The sequence below is a fragment of the Triplophysa rosa genome, linkage group LG5 (assembly GCF_024868665.1).
Source record: "Triplophysa rosa linkage group LG5, Trosa_1v2, whole genome shotgun sequence".
NCBI lineage: Eukaryota > Metazoa > Chordata > Actinopteri > Cypriniformes > Nemacheilidae > Triplophysa > Triplophysa rosa.
The window spans coordinates 8,327,741-8,349,156 of NC_079894.1; the positions used below are offsets into that span (position 1 = coordinate 8,327,741).

Consider the following 21,416-nt stretch of genomic DNA (forward strand, 5'->3'; position numbering starts at 1 on the left):
AGAAACCAAAACGGATCGTTTCTTGACTCAGAACAGATCGCAGATATCTCACACTGTGATTGCGTAGGCTGGGCTGCAACAGGAGTTTCGTGGAAAGATTGCCTTCCAAACACATCAAGCTGTGCAAGAAAGAGAGACCAGGTTTAGTTCGAGCATGCTCATTCTAACTGGCCTGGGTGTGACAATTTATAGGCTAAGCCTAAATTCCAACCTTAATGTCGCACGCCGCGTCCGCCCGTGTTTAAAATGCGATCGCATTTCTGGATGCATGTTTGCTTTCTCTAACAGAATCATCAATCTCGTCCCTCAAAGGCTAATTTAGCCGAGGCCTTTTAAATGCTCTGACAAGCCTTGTGTCATTTATCAAACTCAAGGCCCTGTTGGCGCTCTATGCTAGCCTTGATTACGCATCATGTCTGGGCAAACCACCCCGTTTCACAAACAAATGCGGCCAATTTACCAGTAAGATCTCCATATTGAACCCAGATCAAAATATGCTGAATGAAAGGAATGTGTCACACGAAGCTGTGTGCTGCAATTTGCTTTATTACAAAAATCTGTACAAAATTTCTTCCCAGCATGTGAATAATACCATAGACTGTTACTGTCATTTTATATTGTTACAATTGAAAATCATAATAACCTGTTGGACAACAGCTAAACATTGAATATACTGTATGAAGTTCTGCGTTGTCATTATACACTGGTTCACTTCACACATCACCAGTTATTATTATTTAGGATAGCTTCTTTACATTCTTTTTTCCTTTACATCCACCCAAACTCACTCATATATCAACAATAGACCGGCTTGAAAGTAAATTGAAATAAAATAAAACAGCTCTCACAACATTCAGCAAGAACCACTGCAAAAACTGTACACAGGACAGCATAGAGAACTACAAAAACATGTCACCCCTTTAAGGTTTTCCGAAAAAGAATAGGCTTGATACAAAAGACGGAAGCCCTGGCTGTCATAAGGGTTCTCTCTACAAACTTACAAAATAACATCTCAGAATAACTCAGGTTGACAGCCTCAACTGAAAGGCAAGTACTATACATTTTCAATGATTCAATCCGCTTGGCTCTGTCCTGCTCAATACTTCATAGCCTATTCACCACGGGTTTGACTTTTGGTATCTTGGTCAGCGTAACTGCAGGATGTTTCAGCCGTCGTGATGGCCGAAACGTTGTACGTATGGAACTAAGGCCAGATAACACATGTGAAGCTATGCATAAAGGATACTTTACAAAGCAACATTTGCAGTTTCTCACTATGCAATATGCTTGGAAAAGATATTGGTTGTTCAATTCTTATCGATTAGTTTTTTCGAAAGAACCCGCAAGTCATAGAAACATGGGATGGAACAGAAACATTGATATTTCAAGCATCAGTGCCGTATGGCAGATTTATAAGCACGAGGACAGCACTTCCAATGTCTCTTCTACACGATTGAAATTCCTGGACCAGCTCATGTGGCCCTGCAGACCACGGTCCATTATTCTCTTGGGCTGAAGACCACTCTTAAAGCGTTTGCGACCACACCCCAAGTCTAGACTTGGCATCTAACTGCAATTTTAAATAGAAGTGCTTCAAAGTTGAATCACCACTGTCTGTTCTTTATCAAAACCGCTGCTCTCTGCAGACATATCCCTCCCCCCGCACATTGACTCGTCCCGCTTTTTTCCGCTCGCCTCTTTCAAGCATCAATGAGTCAGTGGTTCTCTCTTGATCATTGTTCATTTCCATTATGCCCTTGATTGAGCAGACCTTGGCAGGAATTTTAATCCCAGCTAGGAAGAGAATATATTGCTGCTGTCGCCGTGGCCGTACAGGTCAGCCAGCTTCCTGAAGCGAGGCCCCCAGTCGCTCAGATAGTCATAGTTCTGCTCCGAGTCTGTGCTCAGGGAGTCCAGGGAGCTGAGGGACTCGGCCACCGAGCCGCTGCCCTCAAAAGCATATGTCTGCAGGGAATCGTAGGGAGGGGCCGAGGGATCCACGTCGGCATCCTTCAGCCGGTCCCATATAAAGTCCCGGAAGATTCCGTTGTCGGGGGTGATTTTGTAAGGGGGAGGACGGGAGCAGTACAGGGTGGGTACCTCGGGGGTGACGTCTCTGCGGGTTTTGCTGTCCCTCATGACGTTGAGGTTTCTCAAAGCCACCATGTCAAAAGCCTCCGTGTCTTCCTCGCCCCCGCCCTCGTCGTCGTAGCGCACGATGTTCTCCCGCACATCCCGGTCTTCGTCCAGGATCAGAGGCTCCTTCTTCCTTCTTCTCATCGTCACGATCAGCAGCACCAGCACTGTGAAACCAAGACAGAAGAACCGATTGGTGTTAGTCAAAACAAGCAAACATGACCTCTCAAGTGCAACCAGACACATTTTCATGAGAATTAAACAATATGGTACAACAGTCACTATGATTTTTTAATTAATTTTTTACACAGTGTTTCAGTATTCATTACATCTGTATTTATGCATTTGCACTTGTAATCTTTAACCAAAAACATCAAGCTCCCCATCACCTCTTCTCTTCATGACATAATACCCAGAAAAAGGGGTAGGACTGTACTGACTGTCAATGGGTACCGGTGGTGTATCAGACTGTCAACTGGCATTCAAATCTGCCTCCATTTTGTTAGCAATATGTAATTTTTGGCTTCTATCACCAAATGTGTTTAAAACATACTTTTATGTACTTTTCTGTAATGGGGTGTCACATTATACTCGTATTACAATAACCATGATTACTGATATCATGTTAATATTACACATCATAATTCAGCACTAGTATCTGCGTAACACTGACATAGTAGGTGGCGGTATTGCACCTGAAAACTGTCTCTCTGCCTCCCTTCACTTCTTTTTTGTATTTTGATTCAAGATTAATTGGACTAATAGCAATGTTTATTTATAACCGCCCAAAAATGAATAGATATTCCAGATATTGTGACAGCCCTAATCTTTACATGTGTTAAAGTCAAATTACGTCAAACTGACATTTCCTGAGAAATCTTAAAGTACTCAACTCATACTAAAAAGTATGAGTTTGGTTAAGGAGTTTTCAATACTAACTGTCTGTGTACTTACTTAAAAACTAATTTTTGTTTACTTTTTAACATTTTTACATTAACATTTATGCACTTGGCAGACGCTTTTATCCAAAGCGACTTACATTGCATTGCACTATACATTTGTTTCTAACTATGTGCAATCCCCTGGGATCGAGCGCCATGCTCTAACCACTTTTAACCAAAGTTACAGATTGTAGCTTTAATTGAAAATGTATATGAATAGCAATGCACAGCAATGCCATGGCATTTTAAGCATCAGTTATTATTACTAAGAGACATCATGCATTCTGTGTTGTGGCAGTGTTTTTTATCTGACCAATCAGAGATGAGTGTTCAATAAACCAGTTTTAAGACAGTCATTTTTTAAATTTTGTTTGGTGACACAAGTGGTGCAGAAACAACACATTTTCTCCAGCAGTCTATTTACCTTCCTTTTTCCCAAGATAAGAAAAGACGTACAGTAACACATTCGAAATCAGATTGAGCGTGAAAATATCTCAACAGCATTTGACACCTCACGAAAATGCAACTTTCTCATTGTTTTCCACTTGACAGAACATTTCTGTTAGCCTCAAGGCCTGACACATCTACGTACAACATGAAAGATAACCTGAATTATCTCTGCAGTTCAATTAGGGCAGATGTGGTACATTAGTTTTATCAATAAGTTCATCAGATTGGGCTGTAGTGGTTTTAATAACACTGCTGACAAACTCAGAGCAGGAGGCGTTTCATCACGGGACGTGCTCCTGGGAGCGCGAGGTGTTAAAGGAGTTACGGTCTGATTTGATCTTATCCTGTGTGTTTGTTTACAACGGTTATTAACCGTAAGACCTCCACACACAGAAACACACGTGCTGTTCAGATTTGACATTCTGTCTTCTCGCTTTTAGCTCCGTCAAGTGCGAATATAAGCTGAGATAATAACATGGATGCATAAATGGGACAATTTAGGCCGATGTATGTGCTGTAAATATGGTGCTTTAACGGCCACTTCGGCCCCCCCGCACCCCTCAACACAAGCAGCTTATTCTGGAAAAAAACTGCACTAAAACCTTTTAATGAGTACAGCATATGCCTACTGTACATGTAAAAAAAGACCGGATTATGTTGGTCAGAAAACACCACCCTGCCCTAACAGCACAAAGACGCGTGCCTCCCCGATTCAAACCGCAGATCAAATACATAATGCGGCAGAAATATTTCATGAAATAAATGGACAGTTTCTTTCAGTAAAACGAGAAAAAGGGGAGGAATGAAGAACGCAGCAAGACACATGCACAAAAAAGCGAAATAAATCTGTTTTCATGCGAAATGCAAAAGCAATTCTCTGTTGCCGCTCTCAGACCCATGAATGCACAGGATCTTACAGTACAGCCACAACACAGTCCTCCCACGGGAGTCTATCTTTCTGTGTGTAGATACCGCATATGTGTATTTGGCTGCCAAATCAAGCTCGAGGGGAGCTGATGAAGTGAAGGAGAGAGAAAGAGGAGGTGTAAGTGGGAGCAGACTGAAGTGAGAGAGAGAAAGATAGAATGGGGGGGAAAGGGAGGCAAACGTCTAATGATCCATCCTTCAGGCCTGCCACAGCAAGTGTGAAATATGGTGCCAAAGCCTCATACTTCATCCTCGGGCCTGGTGTCGTTTCGCAGGGGCAGACAAGCTGGGCGAGTGGGCCGACGAGGTAGCGGCTGCACGTGTGCAGTCATAATCACAGTATACACACACACACATACACACCAAGAAGGATACAAACAAAACCAAAGCCAACATCCACCTTACATTCAAGCGCAGCATTGAACATGAGAGCGCCGAGGAGTGAATAAAAGATGAACATTGAAAAATTCATCCAAGAATGTTTTAAAAAATAAACCTGGAACGCAAAATGAGTTATTTACAGCAAAATGTGCGAGCTAGTTATTTATATACAATGAAACGATGGTGACCACAGCTGTCACGGAAGGCTAAAGTACTTCAGATTGCTTCTCACACATAAATCATATGAAAACAAGTCATATGGATTACTTTTGTGCTGTGCTTTTCATTCTTTTCTTTTTTTCCAGCATGACAGCCCTTGGTCTCCATTCACTTTCATTGTATGGAAGCGACCAGAAAATAACTTTTGCGTTTCACAGAAAAAAATGAAGTGAAACTGTAGGCATGCACACACTGTGCTTGTTGCTTTTCATGGCTTAAGCTTTTCTAGGACAAAGACGAGGCGTTTGTTTGCGAGCCGTGAATCTCTCTTTTAAAATCAAAGCTGAATTTAACGCTGACCCGCCTATTACGCTGAAAGCTAATTCTGCATGAAGCATTGTTTTATTGGAGTAGACGCGTGTGCGGCTGCTACTTGGCAATCAAAACAGCTCTTTAAAGACATACGGTTTGATTTTCTGAGCCACCGTTATACCATTACGAGGAGTTATATAGATCTAATGCAGAGTCTTAAGTCTTAACTGTTACAGACTGCACCCACTTTAAGGCTTGATTTAGCCTCGGTGCGGTTTTGACACAAGATGGATGTTCAACGGGAGCAGCAGATCAATTTAACATTATCCTCAATTTGCAGTAATTGGATTGAGAAAACAATCCGTCATCCAGAATCAATTAAACAACAAGTGGGATATTTTGTGGGGGCCCGGTTCCATCGACCTCTTAAAAATGAGGCAGTGACTACTAGATTATGCACTGCCCTTCTTTTTCTCACTCGCTCGCATGCACTTTCTCTCTCTCTTGCTCACACGTTCCCTTCACATATCTCAAGCGCTGCCAATAGCCGCGGGCAGTGAAGACTAATCAAGATATACCGGCGATACTCGGATTTATCTGCCTGTTGACATTTATGCCACTGCCCAACACAAGGTGTTTGTACTTTATGACACCTGTCTGTGCCGCGTTTTCGCAGCGGCGACATTATCTACCAAATAAAATCGGATTTATTCTGGCTGACGCAATGCCGTACCACATCGCCTTAAGGGTCCTCATAAGTATTACCGATTGCCGTCCGCTCGCGCTGTCAGAGGCCACTGGGAAGAGCGCCTGGAAGAAAGGACGACTGATTGGCTAAGCAGAGAGCGAAAGGTGATGTCAGTCTTGCGAAATGTGACCTGTGGGTACGAACGTGTCAGCGTGCCCTGGGCGTACCTGATCTAACTTTATTTCTCTACCCAAGACTGTGGAGTGCTAATGAGAAGGTTTCCATCAGAACTGTCATCATGTGACACGCGCTCCAGAATTGTGTGATGCTTAACGCCGTAGATCTCATTTGTTTACTACAAAAGCCTGGCTGGATCCTACCGAACTCAGTTTTGCAACAAATTTTATTATCAAGCTTTTGGGTTCATGACTCAATAATGACACTATAAAAAACACACACGATTTAATAGAGAAACCGTTTCATGTGTCGTTGGGTGATTTTGTAGGTCGTTAGGAAAAATGGAAACACACAGACAAAAAAACACTCGAAACAGACATGTGCTTGTGTATCGTTCAGCGTCTGGCAGGTTTGGATGCGTGTTGCTTTGATAGCTGAAGCGATGGCAGGCAGAAAGCTTGTTGATTCATTACTCCGGAAAAAGATAAAAGGAGAAAAAGAACCATCTCTTTCCCCGCACAGCTCTCCTCCTCTGAAGCCGTTCTCATCGTTCTCCTCCTCCCCGCAACCATGAGTGAGCAGTCTTGGGCCCCTGGGGCCGGGCTCTCTTCGCCAAAAATAACTGCATTGCTCAGATCAGGCAAAGCAGTGGTTTAATCCAACTCTTGTGGTTTAGAAGGAGAGGGGCGGGGTGGAGGATCCTGCGAAAACCACAGGGATGACTATTTCACATTGGTTAAAGCTGTTAACAGGTTAGCTGAGCTCGCATTTAGATGATAAATCCTTAAGAGTCAGTGATCAATCAACACACGAGGAGGGAGTTCTGGTACTGTTGGCCTCAAACTGTGAGGTTTGGTTAGGATGAAATTTCTCACAGGCCTGTCGATCTTAATTAGGACAGAACCTGAGCTTTCAGTGCCATCGACAGATGCTCTCTTCTTTCCTTTACTCTGATAGTAAAACAATGTGGTTACATAAGAATCTGTTGACTGAAGCTCTGTTTTAAAATCTAGTGAGCTGCTTCCTTCTAAGCGATCCAGCCATCATGAAAGCTGTTAAAAGATTGGCTAAATGACTGACTTAAAGATTTCTACATGGATTTAAGATAGACCTTTCTAAGCTATACACAGTACTCCATATTTTCAAATACTTCCCAACTCTAATACTTTCCAACTTGACAGACTTCAGAGGGGTAAGCAAAAACTCCAATACTAAAAACTCTAAGTCCCCCATGTTTTTTTTATAAATTATTTTAATTATTCTGGTAGTAAAAGTGAAATATAATACAGATTTAAAGTATAGATGCACACGCCTGGCCCGAAGTTAACTTCTGGTCTGTGTTTGGTTATCGGTTTGGAGCAGAGGTCTACCGGAAGTTATGTTGTTGCCACTGAAACTGTCTATACTGTCCCTATAAAAAAAAGTTTGTTGGTTTCATGTGAATTATGTGCACTACCATAAAATTTCCAAACTATGTTCTGATAAAAGTAATTATACAAAGACGGTGTAAACAAATGTATTAAACTTCCAACTATTTTCATATAAACAAAGTTTATAACATAAACTACATAGTCAGTTCATGAATCTACTATAATATCAAACGGTGTTGTTTTTGACTAAATTGAAAATTTCAGTTGAGCCAAGACCACAACCCCTCTGCAATACCAGAATGGCCCATCAGGGTTCCGGGTCCGTTCAGTTTGGTAAGACCTGCTTTAATGTCAATAATAATTCACAATATACACTAATGTTGGGTAAAATGGTGCAATTCTAATTGACACTTTTTTAGTTATGAATAAAATGTCTATTTTCATTTCTCTTTGCAAAGCATTTTGGGACTGGCTACTGCATAAATGTGTTTGTTTGAGATTTGTGAAAACAAGCATCTTAAAGGAGTAATGTGGAGATTTTAGCAGCATCTAGCGGTGAGGTTGCGAATTGGCAGCTGAGCTGTTTCCCAAAAAGCCCCAGAGTTTCGCCTCTTGGTATCTATAATCTTTGATGTAAGGGGACGTGCGGTGTATGTAGATAGAAATAGCTCATTAAAGGTAATTAAACATAACGCTTCATTATGTCTGGTCTTTATACACTTCTGAAGACATAGTTATGTATTATATATTGCACTTCTTTCAATAGATCCTCCTAAATATCACACACAGCACCTTTAAGTACAGAATCTTTAGCAAATGCTCAAAAATGATGTCTTCATAGGCACCTTACCAGGTATATAAACAGAACATGAGGATGCAAATCTCAAGATTTTTTATGTGTTACACCAAGTCATGTTCAAAAACAGCAGAGAATACGTTTCTTGGGGAATGTGAAATTAAAACACATCGTATTCGGCTACACTGGGGTGTACTTCACGTCTACAGTTGTAATGTCTCTATGGAGATAGAAATGAACTAGTTCATACTTCACAGTAATAGCACCTAGGAGGCGGAAAGAAAAAGGGTTTTCCTTGCTTATTTGTCATCTGTGCATGCTGAAAACAAAAAGTAGACAAACAATGAAAGCGTCTGTGGCTCAGTTCCACGTGTATACACATACAAATTCCCACCTTGTCCCAATAATATAATTCTTTTAAGACAGAGGCAACATCTGTCAGCAAGTCGAGCTATTGCAGTGTCTGCGGACAGATCTCCACTGCGCCGGCCGAGCCTGAGAGACAACCTATCAATGGCATAATCAAGAAATCAATCCAACCATCAGGACTGCATTCAGTCCCTCTGCGCAGTCATCAGGTCAACAAATCAACACAAAGACACACCAGTCAACCAATCAGACCGAGTGAATGGTACATATTGGGTAAAGGTCAGTCATCAAACAATCAGCTAATAAGACTCCAAATGTAGTAATCAGAGACACCAGCAGACTCTCAGGAGAGGGTAAACAAGTCAATTGTGGCCAAGCAGACCTCTCGGCACACACAGTGTCCCTGTTGGTAGAGCTGCCGTGCCTGCACTACTATACTAATGGCAGTCTGGCTGAATGCCGAATGTCAGGGCAAGCAATAATGCTTTTTAAAAAAAATTCGGAAAGCAACAGCGTACTGATTAAACAAATATCCTTTGATCAAGTTGCATTAAGAAACCAAATTTCAAGGCTGATGGCGAATCACAGCTTATGTTAGCTGGACAGCATGAAATCACCCATTTCACCCAATCAATTTCCCATTTCCTCTCTTAAAGGCATAGTCCACCCAAAAATGTAAAAAAACTACTTTTATTATTTACTCACCCTCATGTCATTCAAAACTTGTATGACTTTCGTTCTTCAGCAGAACACAAAAGAAGATATTTTGAAGAATGTTGGGTAACCAAACAACACTGGCCCCCATTGACCTCTGTTGTATGGACACAAGACCACAGAGACATTTCTCAAAATATCTTCTTTTGTGTTTCATAGAACAAAGAGTCATATGCATTTAAATGATGTCATTTTTTGGGAGGGGGTTAACTATCCCTTTAATAAATGGCCGAGGTTGTATTGTGCATGATTTATCATTGCACATTATTCTCATAACGTTTTAAAAACATTTTTACAATTTTTGTTTTTCCGTGGTTAAAACAAATGAAAAAATGGGTGCGGAAATAAAATATTAACCAATAACATTAAAGTCAATGTTTGTGAATCCAATCAAATCCCAATAAACGCATTCAAATGCCCACCCTACACTACTGTATTTAGAATATTCGGTTTCACTCTAAAATACATTTAATAGCAAAACACTTTTAATAGCAAAAGAAGGTGGATGAAGTCAAACCACAGAAAACCAGTCGACTAAAAAATGGTCTCCTACCAAGCAGGGTGATGATGCAGGCCAGGATGGCGACGAGAGCACCGGTACTAAGACCCGCTGACAGCATGAAGGCCTCAGTACCACAAGACTGGGGGGTCCCATCAGAGTCACAGTCACACACTCGTATAGACAGCGTGTTAGTGCTGCTCAGGGCCGGGGTGCCACTGTCCACGATCAACACAGGCAGTCGATACATAGCCTGTTCCCTCCTCTGAAAACCACTCCGCTTGGTTAGGATAGAAGCGGTATTATCTATTAAAAGAAGAGAAGAAGATAGATACACGTACATGAGTTCACACGGAAGGTAATACAGAGTGAATTGAGCGAAAATATGTAAAATGACTCCTGTGAATAGACAGAATGACAGCTATGCTCAATCTTATTACGAGTTTCAAGGCTCCGCTATAAACTCTTACTGTCTTAATGAAATCACGTACCTTTATTGTCTCTGAGAGTGAAGTTCATGTTCCCAGCTGTCTCTGCGGTGAGAGAGAAGAAGAAGCGATGCCCGCTGGGCGGTTCATCTTTATCCACTGCACTTATGGTTTCAATGACCTGAGACGATGTCAAAAAAGAAATAAAGAACGTAGTCATGAGTTTCATAAAACGGGGACAAGCTATAGCCATGGTGTCATTTGTTTATACCCATTTGCGTTACAGTTATCTATTTGGCATATGCTTTTATCCAACTGCTTTCCAGATTTATCGTTTATTAGCGTTTTTTTAACTGGAAACTGAACCCATGACTTTGCATTTAAAGTACAATGCTATACCTGAGCTAAACGATACATGTACAGCGATGGAAAAAATTAAGAGACCATTCCAAAATTATTTTCAGTTTTTCTGAATTTACTATTTATAGGAATGTGTTTAGGTAAAAAAAATCATTCTGTCAACACTATTTCTCCCAAATTTCAAATATAAATCTTGTTCCTATTTGCATTTGTTTGCAGAAAATGAAAACTGGAGAAACAGGTCAAAAGAACAGAAAATATGCTCTGTATTTTTTCAGACCTCAAATACTACAAAGAAAACAAGTTCACGTTCACTTTAAAGTAATACAACAGTAATATTATTTCATTTTTATGTCATAACATTTATGTCTTGTCATGGTGTCAGTCTTTCACATTGCTGTTGGATGACTTTGTCACTCCTGAGGTTTGATTTTGTTGAAATTCAACAGACAATGAAGTGAAATGGCCACAATACATCTAGAAATGGGCTCTTAATTTCTTCCACATCTGTATATGCCTACATATTTATATACATGCTATATATGATATAGCCTTTAGATATTTATTGTGTCATTTTGGGCAGAAAACACAAAGTTTTAAGTGATAGTGACAGGCATTGCAACAACAGCCTAAAATAGAAGGCGAAACTTCTTGAAAACTTGTCAGGTTTGTTTTTTGAAACTCAACATTTCTAGAAGGACAATCTGCACCATAACATGTTTACCTGTCAAACATCAACACAAATGACAACAACACACAAAGTCTTACAACTGTCCCGGCTCGCCCTACAGCAATACCTCAACTCATGACAAAACAACCCACAAATCTCTCGCTCAAACCGCTGCAGTGTCAGTTAAGCGATGAATATTTCATATTATAGGTAAACCTGAATATTTCATGCAAAACCGTGGACCAATTTTAAGCGATTGACTGAATTTCCAAGGGGGTGAACTTGGAGAAAAACACACATTTCACAATGTCAAATTGCACATTAAGAATGATCTGAAACCATGCTGAAAACAACATCCGGGGATATAATAAGTCGCTAAAATATCTGCAATTGACAACGCTTACGCGGTATCTGGGGATTTAGTAAAGTAGAAGGCCATCCCGGCATACAACTGGACCGAACCCTGCAAAGCACGGCAAAGTGCTGCGTTTTCGAGATGAATATCAGGGTGACCCATCAGGTGGTCCACTAAGAAGATTCTCCTGACACACTTTTGTGGCCTAATCTGTGGGCTTTGGCTGGGTTAAATACTGTGTGCACAGCTCTTCCCTAGCGTCAGGCTACAGTCAGCACAAACTCAATCTGCTTGAAAAATCTCCTAAAACCCCATTGCACCAGCCGAGAAGGAGCAAATGCGCCGAAGCGGCGGCTAACAGACTCTATTAGCATCGTCGCCTGGAACACTGTGACCTTGTGCTAAGCGGGAGCTTTTCAGCGCTATAATTCTCCTCTCGGTTATTTTATTTAACGTCACCTCCCCCACTTACGTTAAGTGATTATTTGGCAATGGGAACTATGAGGGATTTATCATTTGTGTGTAAATATTTTTGAAATCGTAAAACTCTGTGCATCCCGGCGCGGAATGTTCCTTCAGCACAGATTACAGTAAACCGCGACAAAATTAATTACAGATAGTCCATTAGGACGAATGCAGAGTGTATTGATAAAATCAACAATGCAACTGGTTTATTTAAAACCAATGGAACGTCTTGCCAAGGCAGAGTATCTGAGGTTTTAAACAAAACCTGCTTTTGCATTTACTGACCCTGAAGACATGGAAAGCCGATCATTATCGCTGCATTAACAAGTACCGAACGACTCACATGTGACCAAAAAGTGCCTCACGTGTTGATTTTTGCTCTCCTTCGCAAGAAAAAATTGGCTGGAGGGCAAGAATCTCTCCTGTGCCGTCCGAGCTTGTACAAAGCGATAGAGGAATGTTCACGGTAGCGAGCTGGCTCTGTAAAGCAGCGGTTTGTCAGCCTGCCACTGCTGACCGCGTCTCTGAGGCACAAAGAGACGAGGTAGAATATAGACGACCTTAAAGAGATAAAGAACCCCTGGGAAAACACTCACTCCTCATAATCTAATCTGCTAAATCACCTGTAACAAATCATCTGGCTCATTTAGAGACCGCAGCTTCCATTCGTATTAAGCTTCTATTAAATTCGTATCATATTAGGAACAAAAGAGAAACCAAGGGCACTGAGGAAAAAGCTCTGATCTGGAAGGTGAAGACATGCGTTTTGTGCGACCCCATTACAGGCACTTGTTGGATGGGGATCTGGGGACCTCTTTCAACAAGCCATCTGTTTTAAACTCGGATGCAATGATGCGGAAATTTCCTGCTCACTCACATCACACTGACCTATATGGGATAGGTCACGATGGTCGACTAGTCGATTAATGAGGTCATCTACTGTATATGATTTGGAGAAATATGTATTTAAATCTATTTAAAGGGATAGTTCATCCAAAAATGAAAATTCTGTCATTATTGACATAATTTCAAACCTGTTTGAAACCAAAAGAAGATATTTTTAATAATGTTGGTAACCAAACAACGGCGGCACCCATTCACTTGCATTGGTTTTGTGTCCATACAATAGAAGAGAATGGGTACCGCCGTTGTTCAGTTACCAACATTCTTCAAAATATCTTCTTTCGTGTTCTGCAGAATTGACAAGAGGGTGAGTAAATGATGACAGAATTTTTGGGTGAACTATCCCTTTACATATGGAGACAGATCAGTCTCAAATATAATACATTTACAAAACACAATTCATAAATTCACAGAACAATTCACATTCACAAAATCTGATTCGTAAATTCATAACACAATTCATAAATTCACAAACATTTTCCACAAATGCTCACACAAATATTTCTCGCAGAACTAAATTCAGAATGTTTTCACAAATATGTATATATCAGGTTCTTGAATTACTTTCCAATAAACATTTGTGAATGTTGTTACATGTATTTATGGATTGGTGAATCTGCATTTGCAAATCGCGACACGTGTACGGATTACTTTGAATTTGTGTGTGGTATTTTTGAGACGTTCCTGCCACGGTCAGATTCACACGTATCTTTTTTTTGAAGGCCTCTTTAGCCAATCACATTGCGCTTACAATCCACCAATCAAACACCACTTCCTGAAGTGACTCGAGAAGCTCAACTGTGCAGTGTGCCTGCATCAGTTCAAAAACAGAGAGGGATGCTTTCAGCAAGACCACACTCAACAAGTAAGTAAAGTTTACTTTTTATACCTGATGCCACTCTATATCTCATAAAATATTCATAAAGCTTGTTTTTGTTACCGAGCTGACGGTGTTGAATTGAAGGTGAACATGTTTGAACTGGTGTTTGTAAGAAGACTGTACCATTGCAGTTACCAGAGTTTCATGATTCACGGGGAAGAAACCAATTTGCAGACAGCGGGGGATGAAGGGGTTAACACAAAGACTTTTATTATAACAAGAAACGTAAAACAAAAACCCACGGTGGGGAAAACAAGACACGATAACAAGGGAAATAATATAACAGGTAAACGGGAACATAAACTGACTAAACTAACAAAGACTAAGTACAACACTAGACAAAACTACAAGGAACTAACACTAACTAGACTTACTGAACGAACACCAGCACGAGTCAGGTAACCGTAACAAAAACAGCACAGAGGTATGACCACAGACAATGAACGAGCACAAGACAATAGACACGAGGGCTTTTTAAAGGGGTATACAAACGAGGGATGATAACACAGGGAGGGTGACGGGCAGGTGACAAGGATCAACCACTAAGGAGAAGCTAATGAGGAATGAGAGGGCGGGAACAGAAACGCGACACCGGAGAGAGAGAGGATGTGGAAGGCCGAAAGGGTTAAAATAAGAGCGATAAAATAAGAGTAATTTTAAATATTGTAGTTGGAGCTCGGGGGTGTTGACTCGGGGGCGTTGGAACCTCTGCTGTTATATTTCAAATGCTGGCAATGTTTTACCTCTTCAGGATGTCATCGCGATTCGCAAGACAAAGCATATTTAAAGCTTTGATATGTTAATGAAAGAAGGGAAATGGCGTGGAATATGACTTGTGGTGATAGATATTTTCAAATATTGAATTTCAGCACCGAAGCACATTTATTTCAGTATTTTTCGACCACATTTGTTGCTGAAATTACTGAATTTCTTGTCTTTTTAACATATTATGGCATCTTTACACAGGCGAGTTAAGGCGTCTCTGTGGCGGATTAAATTTCTGTGTAAAGACGCAGAGGCCGATCTAAAATACGAGAGGCCGATCTAAAATATGCCGCCTCTGACCCTCCTCAGACCCTAGTATCAAAGGCGACTCTGATGCGGCTCAGGTTTAGTGTAAATGAAGGCGCATTAAAGCCGCTCTAAACTACGTCATTGTCATATCAGCAGAAAGTGAGAGAGTGAAGATGAAGCCAAAAACACATAGCCACATTTCTTTTAGGCTAATAATAACAACACAGGTTTTTTTTAAATAATTCAAACAAATTTTTCGTTTAATTTCTTCATAAAATGATTTAATGAGGAAAAATGTTTGGAGTATTTTTGTTTACTCAGGCAGGCTGTGGCACAGTTTGAATGCAGGATGTAAATTTTGAGACCGTTTTCAGCCATTAAAATAGTTAAGATTAGTTTTTAATGGCAAATTACATTTATTTAGTTTCGTTTCTTTTTAAAGTTAATTTAGAAAAATGTTTGGAGTATGATTGTTTGTGACTCAGGCCCGGCATTCAGATTTTTTTATTTGAACTCATGACATTGTTTAAATTCCTCCTTAAGCTCCTCTCCTTCGTGGAAAAAAACTTCCAGTATACGTGTGACACGATCACATGCAGACATGTTTTACTGTGCGTCTCAAACGGCTTCAAATATTAGGTTTGTCGGATGCAGTGTCGCAGAGTTATTTGAAAAGCTCTCGTGTTACTTAAGCAGATGGGTCTCCGCAGCACGCATGAAGTCGAACACATAATAAATCACAAACTTAACATTGTGTTGTGATGAGAGAGTGTGTGCTTTTCTTACTGTCTACCTCAAAACAGTCGCATCATAATAATGCAAGTGTGCTTCGGTCCAGATCGTAAAGTGAGAACAGTAGCGCTTGTGCACAGATGCACAGATTTTGTCGTTATATTTCCAGACGCATCTCATTGAGGACAATATTTCATAGACGAAAACGATCTGGTAACATTTGCTGTAACATCGGAACTGTTCATTTACCTGGTCGACAGTGAATTTGTGGCTATTTAAAACAACTTTTGGCGTCTTTCAATTTGCGGTGAGGTGCCCGAGTGTTTGTTAGCTAGGAAAATCATTTAAAATGTTGCATGTATAGCCTATTATTGCTTTTATCCTAAAGTATGCATTGTTATTATTAGTGTCAGTATATATATATTTTTAGTTTATATTGTTTAATTTAAGATATTATTTTATCAGCATATTGTTAGAACTGTGCTTTTGTGGTTATGTTCAGCATTATTTCGCATTATTTTAATTCCTGTGTAAATGCATTTATGCCGCTTTAGAGCTGCATTAACGCTCTGTGTTTTTGTGGTTATGTTCAGCATTATTTCGCATTATTTTAATTCCTGTGTAAATGCATTTATGCCGCTTTAGAGCCGCATTAACGCTCTGTGTAAATGCTCATTTTCGTGGTTTTAAGCCGCTTCAGATTCGGTTTCTGTGCCGCCTTTGCTGTGTAAAGACGACATTAGTTGACCTCTCATACATCCAGTAGTAGTCAGCTTTAGTTAATGTGTATTGGTAGATAATAGCTACTTAGATTTATATACAGTATTCTAACTTCAGTTAACTATACTAACAATAAACCATTAGATACATTGATGAATTTAAACTGTGCCACACAACTTATACCTTTGACACATTGTTCTCTCTCCTTAATAGGAGCTGAAAGAAAAGTCTAAGCAAGAGATTTTCCTGTAGTCATGCAGTCTCAAGTTTCAGTTGTGGTGGGTGTTGTTCTTATCATTTATTTAATACAGGCAAATAATACAACAAACACTACACACGTACAGTAGGACTGATTATTATTTCGTTATTGTCATTATTAAGCAGGTAGTCTGTTACGAAGACTGAAATGACAGAACCTTATTATTATTTTATTTCACTCTTAAATGTGATTAGCAGGATGGCTAATGAGTGGAGTGATGAATTTTCTGGTAGAGTGATGCAGTTACTCAGTGGGGTCGTTGGACTGGTGGAGTTGCTGGAGCTGGTGGGGTGGTATGATGATTAGCCTGTAAGATAGAATTGAATTGAATATTGTCTGAAATTAGTTATAAATTCATCGTCAAGTGCCAAAGTGCTACCACATACAAGGCCACACATTTTCACTAATTTTTAAAGCAGATATTAATATGATTTGAGGCACTTGATATAATATGGGCAGTTTTATATCATAAATTCATACATTAATAATAATACAAAGACAAGAGACCAGACAAACAAGTGAAACAGATACATACCCATGGAACATATTTCAACTTCACTATGTCACAAATATTTCATGTTTAACTACATTGCTACATTTGCTTGACAGTTGGTTACTTACTAAATTAACTTGACTTTTTAGGTAACTGTTGCTGTACTGGTGACATTTAGTTTTTACTATTTTTACTATCATCACTGGTATAAAATTAAAAGGATGCAATGGCTATTTTCATGTTTATGCCTTTTCTGGTCTCCTTTTTCTACCTGTAAGAGGTTTAATGAGTATGACGACTTTCCAATCAAGGAAAGGCTCATCTACTACCTGGATATATTAACAAATAAAATGTTTGTTGCCTTATTCATTTTGCAATTACTGCCAAATGTGGGGGTCTGAGTGAAAGATGCATGCTTTACAGAATCAGATCCAGAAACAACGTCGCAAAACAACATTAGACATTGTGTTATTATAAATATTTTCTGTTCGTTTTAAAAGTATGGCGAAACAAAGTAGACGTGACAGGTCGTCATAGTCCGTTCGGTTCCATTCATATTATAACTATAACTATATTTGCGTCCACACCAGCGGACGACAACGATAATGTTGTTTATTTTAGGCCTGCGTGCTGCAGTTTCCCCAGTCAATAAAATGAGTGAAGATGACCTGCTGCTGATGCTTTCATTTTCATTCCCGAACGTCTTTTCTTTTCTCCAAAACATGACAGCAACAGCTGGATGATCACTGACACTTCTCTTCCAGGGAGGCAAAAATGCAAAATATGTGTTTGGTTCGTCATGTGTGTGGCCCGTCATGTGAAAATATGTGTTCGTCACGTGAACTATGTGCAATCACGTATCATGTCAAAATACGTGCCTGCTTTAGATGCGTCAAGAGGGTTTATTATAAAAGAGATGCTCGCGTTTGCTAGATACTCGCTTAGTCTCGTGTGTAATTATAGTTAAGTGTTAAGAGAGTGTCTTGCCAGTATGTTGTGAATGCGAGCGTCTCTTGAGACACGACGAAAACATATTTTGACATGACGAGCCACGCACATGATGGGCTACATACATGGTTTGATGAGCTTCGCAATTCGTGCCTCCCCGGAAGAGAAGTCACGGACCGTCACTGAAAGCATATATTTTCCCAGCTTTCTCAGATTTATGTATCAGTGCATTTAATGTGTTAATATTTAGCATTGGCTGTAAATACTGTAGCTTCAGGGGGTTGTTCAAACAGACTGTCATAGTGTGGCGACTGTATTTTAAAGGCTCTGCTAATTGCAACAGCCTTCTTACAAACACCAGTTCAAACATGTTCAACTTCAATTCAACACCGCCAGCTCAGTAACAAAACCAAGCTTTATGAATATTTTATGAGATATAGAGTGGCATCAGGTATAAAAAGTAAACTTTACTTACTTGTTGAGTGTGGTCTTGCTGAAAGCGTCCCTCTCTGTTTCTGAACTGATGCAGGCACACTGCACAGTACTGTGCAGCGTTGAGCTTCTCGAGTCACTTCAGGAAGTAGTGTTTGATTGGTGGATTATAAGCGCAATGTGATTGGCTAAAGAGGCCGTCCTTCAAAAAAAGACGTGTGAATCTGACCGTGGCAGGAACGTCTCAAAAATACCACACAAATTCAAAGTAATCCATACACGTGTCACGATTTGCAAATGCAGATTCACCAATCCATAAATACATGTAACAATATTCACAAATGTTTATTGGAAAGTAATTCAAGAACCTGATATATACATATTTGTGAAAACATTCTGAATTTATTTTTGCGAGAAATATTTGTGTGAGCATTTGGGGAAAATGTTTGTGAATTTATGAATGCGTTTTGAATTTAAGAATCAGATTTTGTGAATGTGAACTGTGCTGTGAATTTATGAATTGTGGTTTGTAAATGTATTATATTTGAGACTGATCTGTCTCCGTATTTTATCTATATAATTTTCACTAAAACCTCTAAACAATTCGTTTTCTCTCCCGGCAATTCGAAGGAGTTCATTCACATTCAGTCAAAGGCTCTATACGCTTGCTTTCAGAAAGACTGGCATCTTCATGGAGCAGGTGTGAAGCTCTTAATATACAAATGTGCAGATGAGGCGTATGAAAACAACGATGGGGATATACGCTCGCTGACAATGTAACAACAGGCGCGCGTCTGAGGGAAAAGAGCTTATTTTCTCTCAGACGCAAATCAGCAAACGGCGGTCGCAACTGTTTTGCGAGGCGCCGAAGTGACAAAGAACGTGAAGTGTCATCGCTGTTTGTTGATGATATTGTGTCTCGCGGCAAAACATCTCTCTGATCAAAACTCCTCGTCTAACAGCTCTAGGAACACCTCATTCAAAGGCTCTGACTTACAGATTCAGAGAGCACTCTGGGACGTCTGAGAGCCTCTCTGCTGCAGGTACAGAGGTTTAAGGGTTGCTGCGATAAGCACAGATTCGCCGTGCTAAGACTCGCAGGAGAGATGCGCGTTATTGAGACGCCGTCTGACTATTGCTCGAGTGGCCCTGTGTTTAAAGATACAGATGTGAGTGTGAGTCACCAGGGATGCTAAATGATTATGAAAACATACAGGAGCTTTCAACTCTATTCAGAGAAGGAGAGACCAATCCACTGTTCCTCGGAGAGGCAAGAAAGTAATCTAGCCTCTAATATAAGAGAGGCATTTGAAACTTAGTGATGGAAGTCTGGGGTGTCCAAAACACATACGGGGTCTTAAGGGACTCCGGTAATGCGTTTCAAGGCTGAGATAGTATTGGTGAAAGGAGACCACCGGCACCTTTTCACTTAGGCAAAACAAACATGATTCACTGTGACTCTGGGACACGGGCAGGCCAGGACTAATTGTTATGGTACAGACAATGATGCTCCAACGGGGGATTGTATCTCATGCTCAGTAGACCCTGCAGCCTTGTTTTGTTCTCTCTTTGTTTCGAGGGCTCTTGTGGGAGACGTTATTTTTTTTAAGGAAAAAAGAAAAACATCTTTTATCATCCTTTCGCTGCTCCCAAAATAACTGATTAGATCAAGTCAATTTCAGACGCACTAATAATAACATTGTAAAGTAATAAGCAGGAATTTCAAACGGCTCTGCCAAAGATTGACTATTAATTCTATACTAAACACACACGTCGTCTGTCAAAAGATGTAAATGAACCGATTATGTAAATGAGCAATGGCACACCGTATTAAATTTGATTTTATAGAGAAAATAATTTTACATTGAGAGAACTTTCAAGATCAATTTAACCTCGTGTAACAAAATCAGTCAGCGACTTTCAACATTCCCATTAGGACAGAAAAAGTTCCACTATGTAGTCATATAATGTTAAGTACATGACATTCATCTTGGTAATGACATTCTGACAAACATTCAGAGAATGCGTCTGCATCAGCGCATGCTGAGGTATTTACGGCGACTAAACTGTTTGTTTGTGTGCATTCTGCAATTGGCCGCTGCAGGATCTCATACTGCCTACTTGACACAACGCCACGCTACCCAACAAACCAATTTCATGCCACGGTCCCCTCTGTCTCATTTGCATCAGTGGAAGGATTTTTCCACATGAGCACACAATGTTTTGACCCCCTGATTAGAGTGATATGCAGCAGAAAGCCACAAGAATCCTGTTGCTGTCATTTTGTCCATCTGTGTCTCTCTGAGCTCTTTAAAGTCCAGATTTTTCTTGTTGAATTTTCTGATGGAGGACATCATAGATATCCAAGGCTCATACAATCAAGATGAATTAAATGAAATATTATTTGCACATTGATTCAAACCCTACACTGCAGAACGGTGCAGGACAAATGGTCTATTAGCAGTTATTCTAAACAAAAATGAGTATGCACATCTGCATATAGCACATTTCACATTTGATATAAAAGGCTTTACAGTAGGTTACAGATTAAAGCGCTTTAGTACCTGTCCTGGTCCAGCGCTTTCACACAGGTAGGTTTCATACTCGATGGCAAAGACTGGAGCGTTGTCATTGATGTCCATCACTGTGATTAGAGCCACGCCTTTTCCAACCTGTGATGGATCCACTGAAATCACAGAGAAACCAAAACATTTATTTAAATATGTGATGGAGGAAGGAGTCTTGTTTCCTACAAGGTTTCTTGTATAGGGACAGTTCACCCAGAATAGAAATTCTGCCATCATTTACTCACTCTCAAGTTGTTCCAAATCTGTATAA

General features: G+C 40.1%; 1 protein-coding gene across 1 annotated transcript in view; it reads right to left on the minus strand.

Moving 5' to 3' along the window:
* Positions 1 to 532: 532 nt before the first annotated feature.
* The window catches only part of cdh7a (cadherin 7a), a 61,859-nt gene continuing 40,975 nt past the window's right edge, over positions 533 to 21,416 (minus strand). The window contains exons 9-12 of the mRNA XM_057332962.1: positions 21,143 to 21,264; positions 10,411 to 10,528; positions 9,974 to 10,225; positions 533 to 2,303 (exon numbers count right to left, since the gene is read on the minus strand). Coding sequence (XP_057188945.1) covers positions 1,795 to 2,303; positions 9,974 to 10,225; positions 10,411 to 10,528; positions 21,143 to 21,264 — 1,001 coding nt within the window. The 3' untranslated portion in view covers positions 533 to 1,794. The remainder of the gene's footprint in view (positions 2,304 to 9,973; positions 10,226 to 10,410; positions 10,529 to 21,142; positions 21,265 to 21,416) is intronic.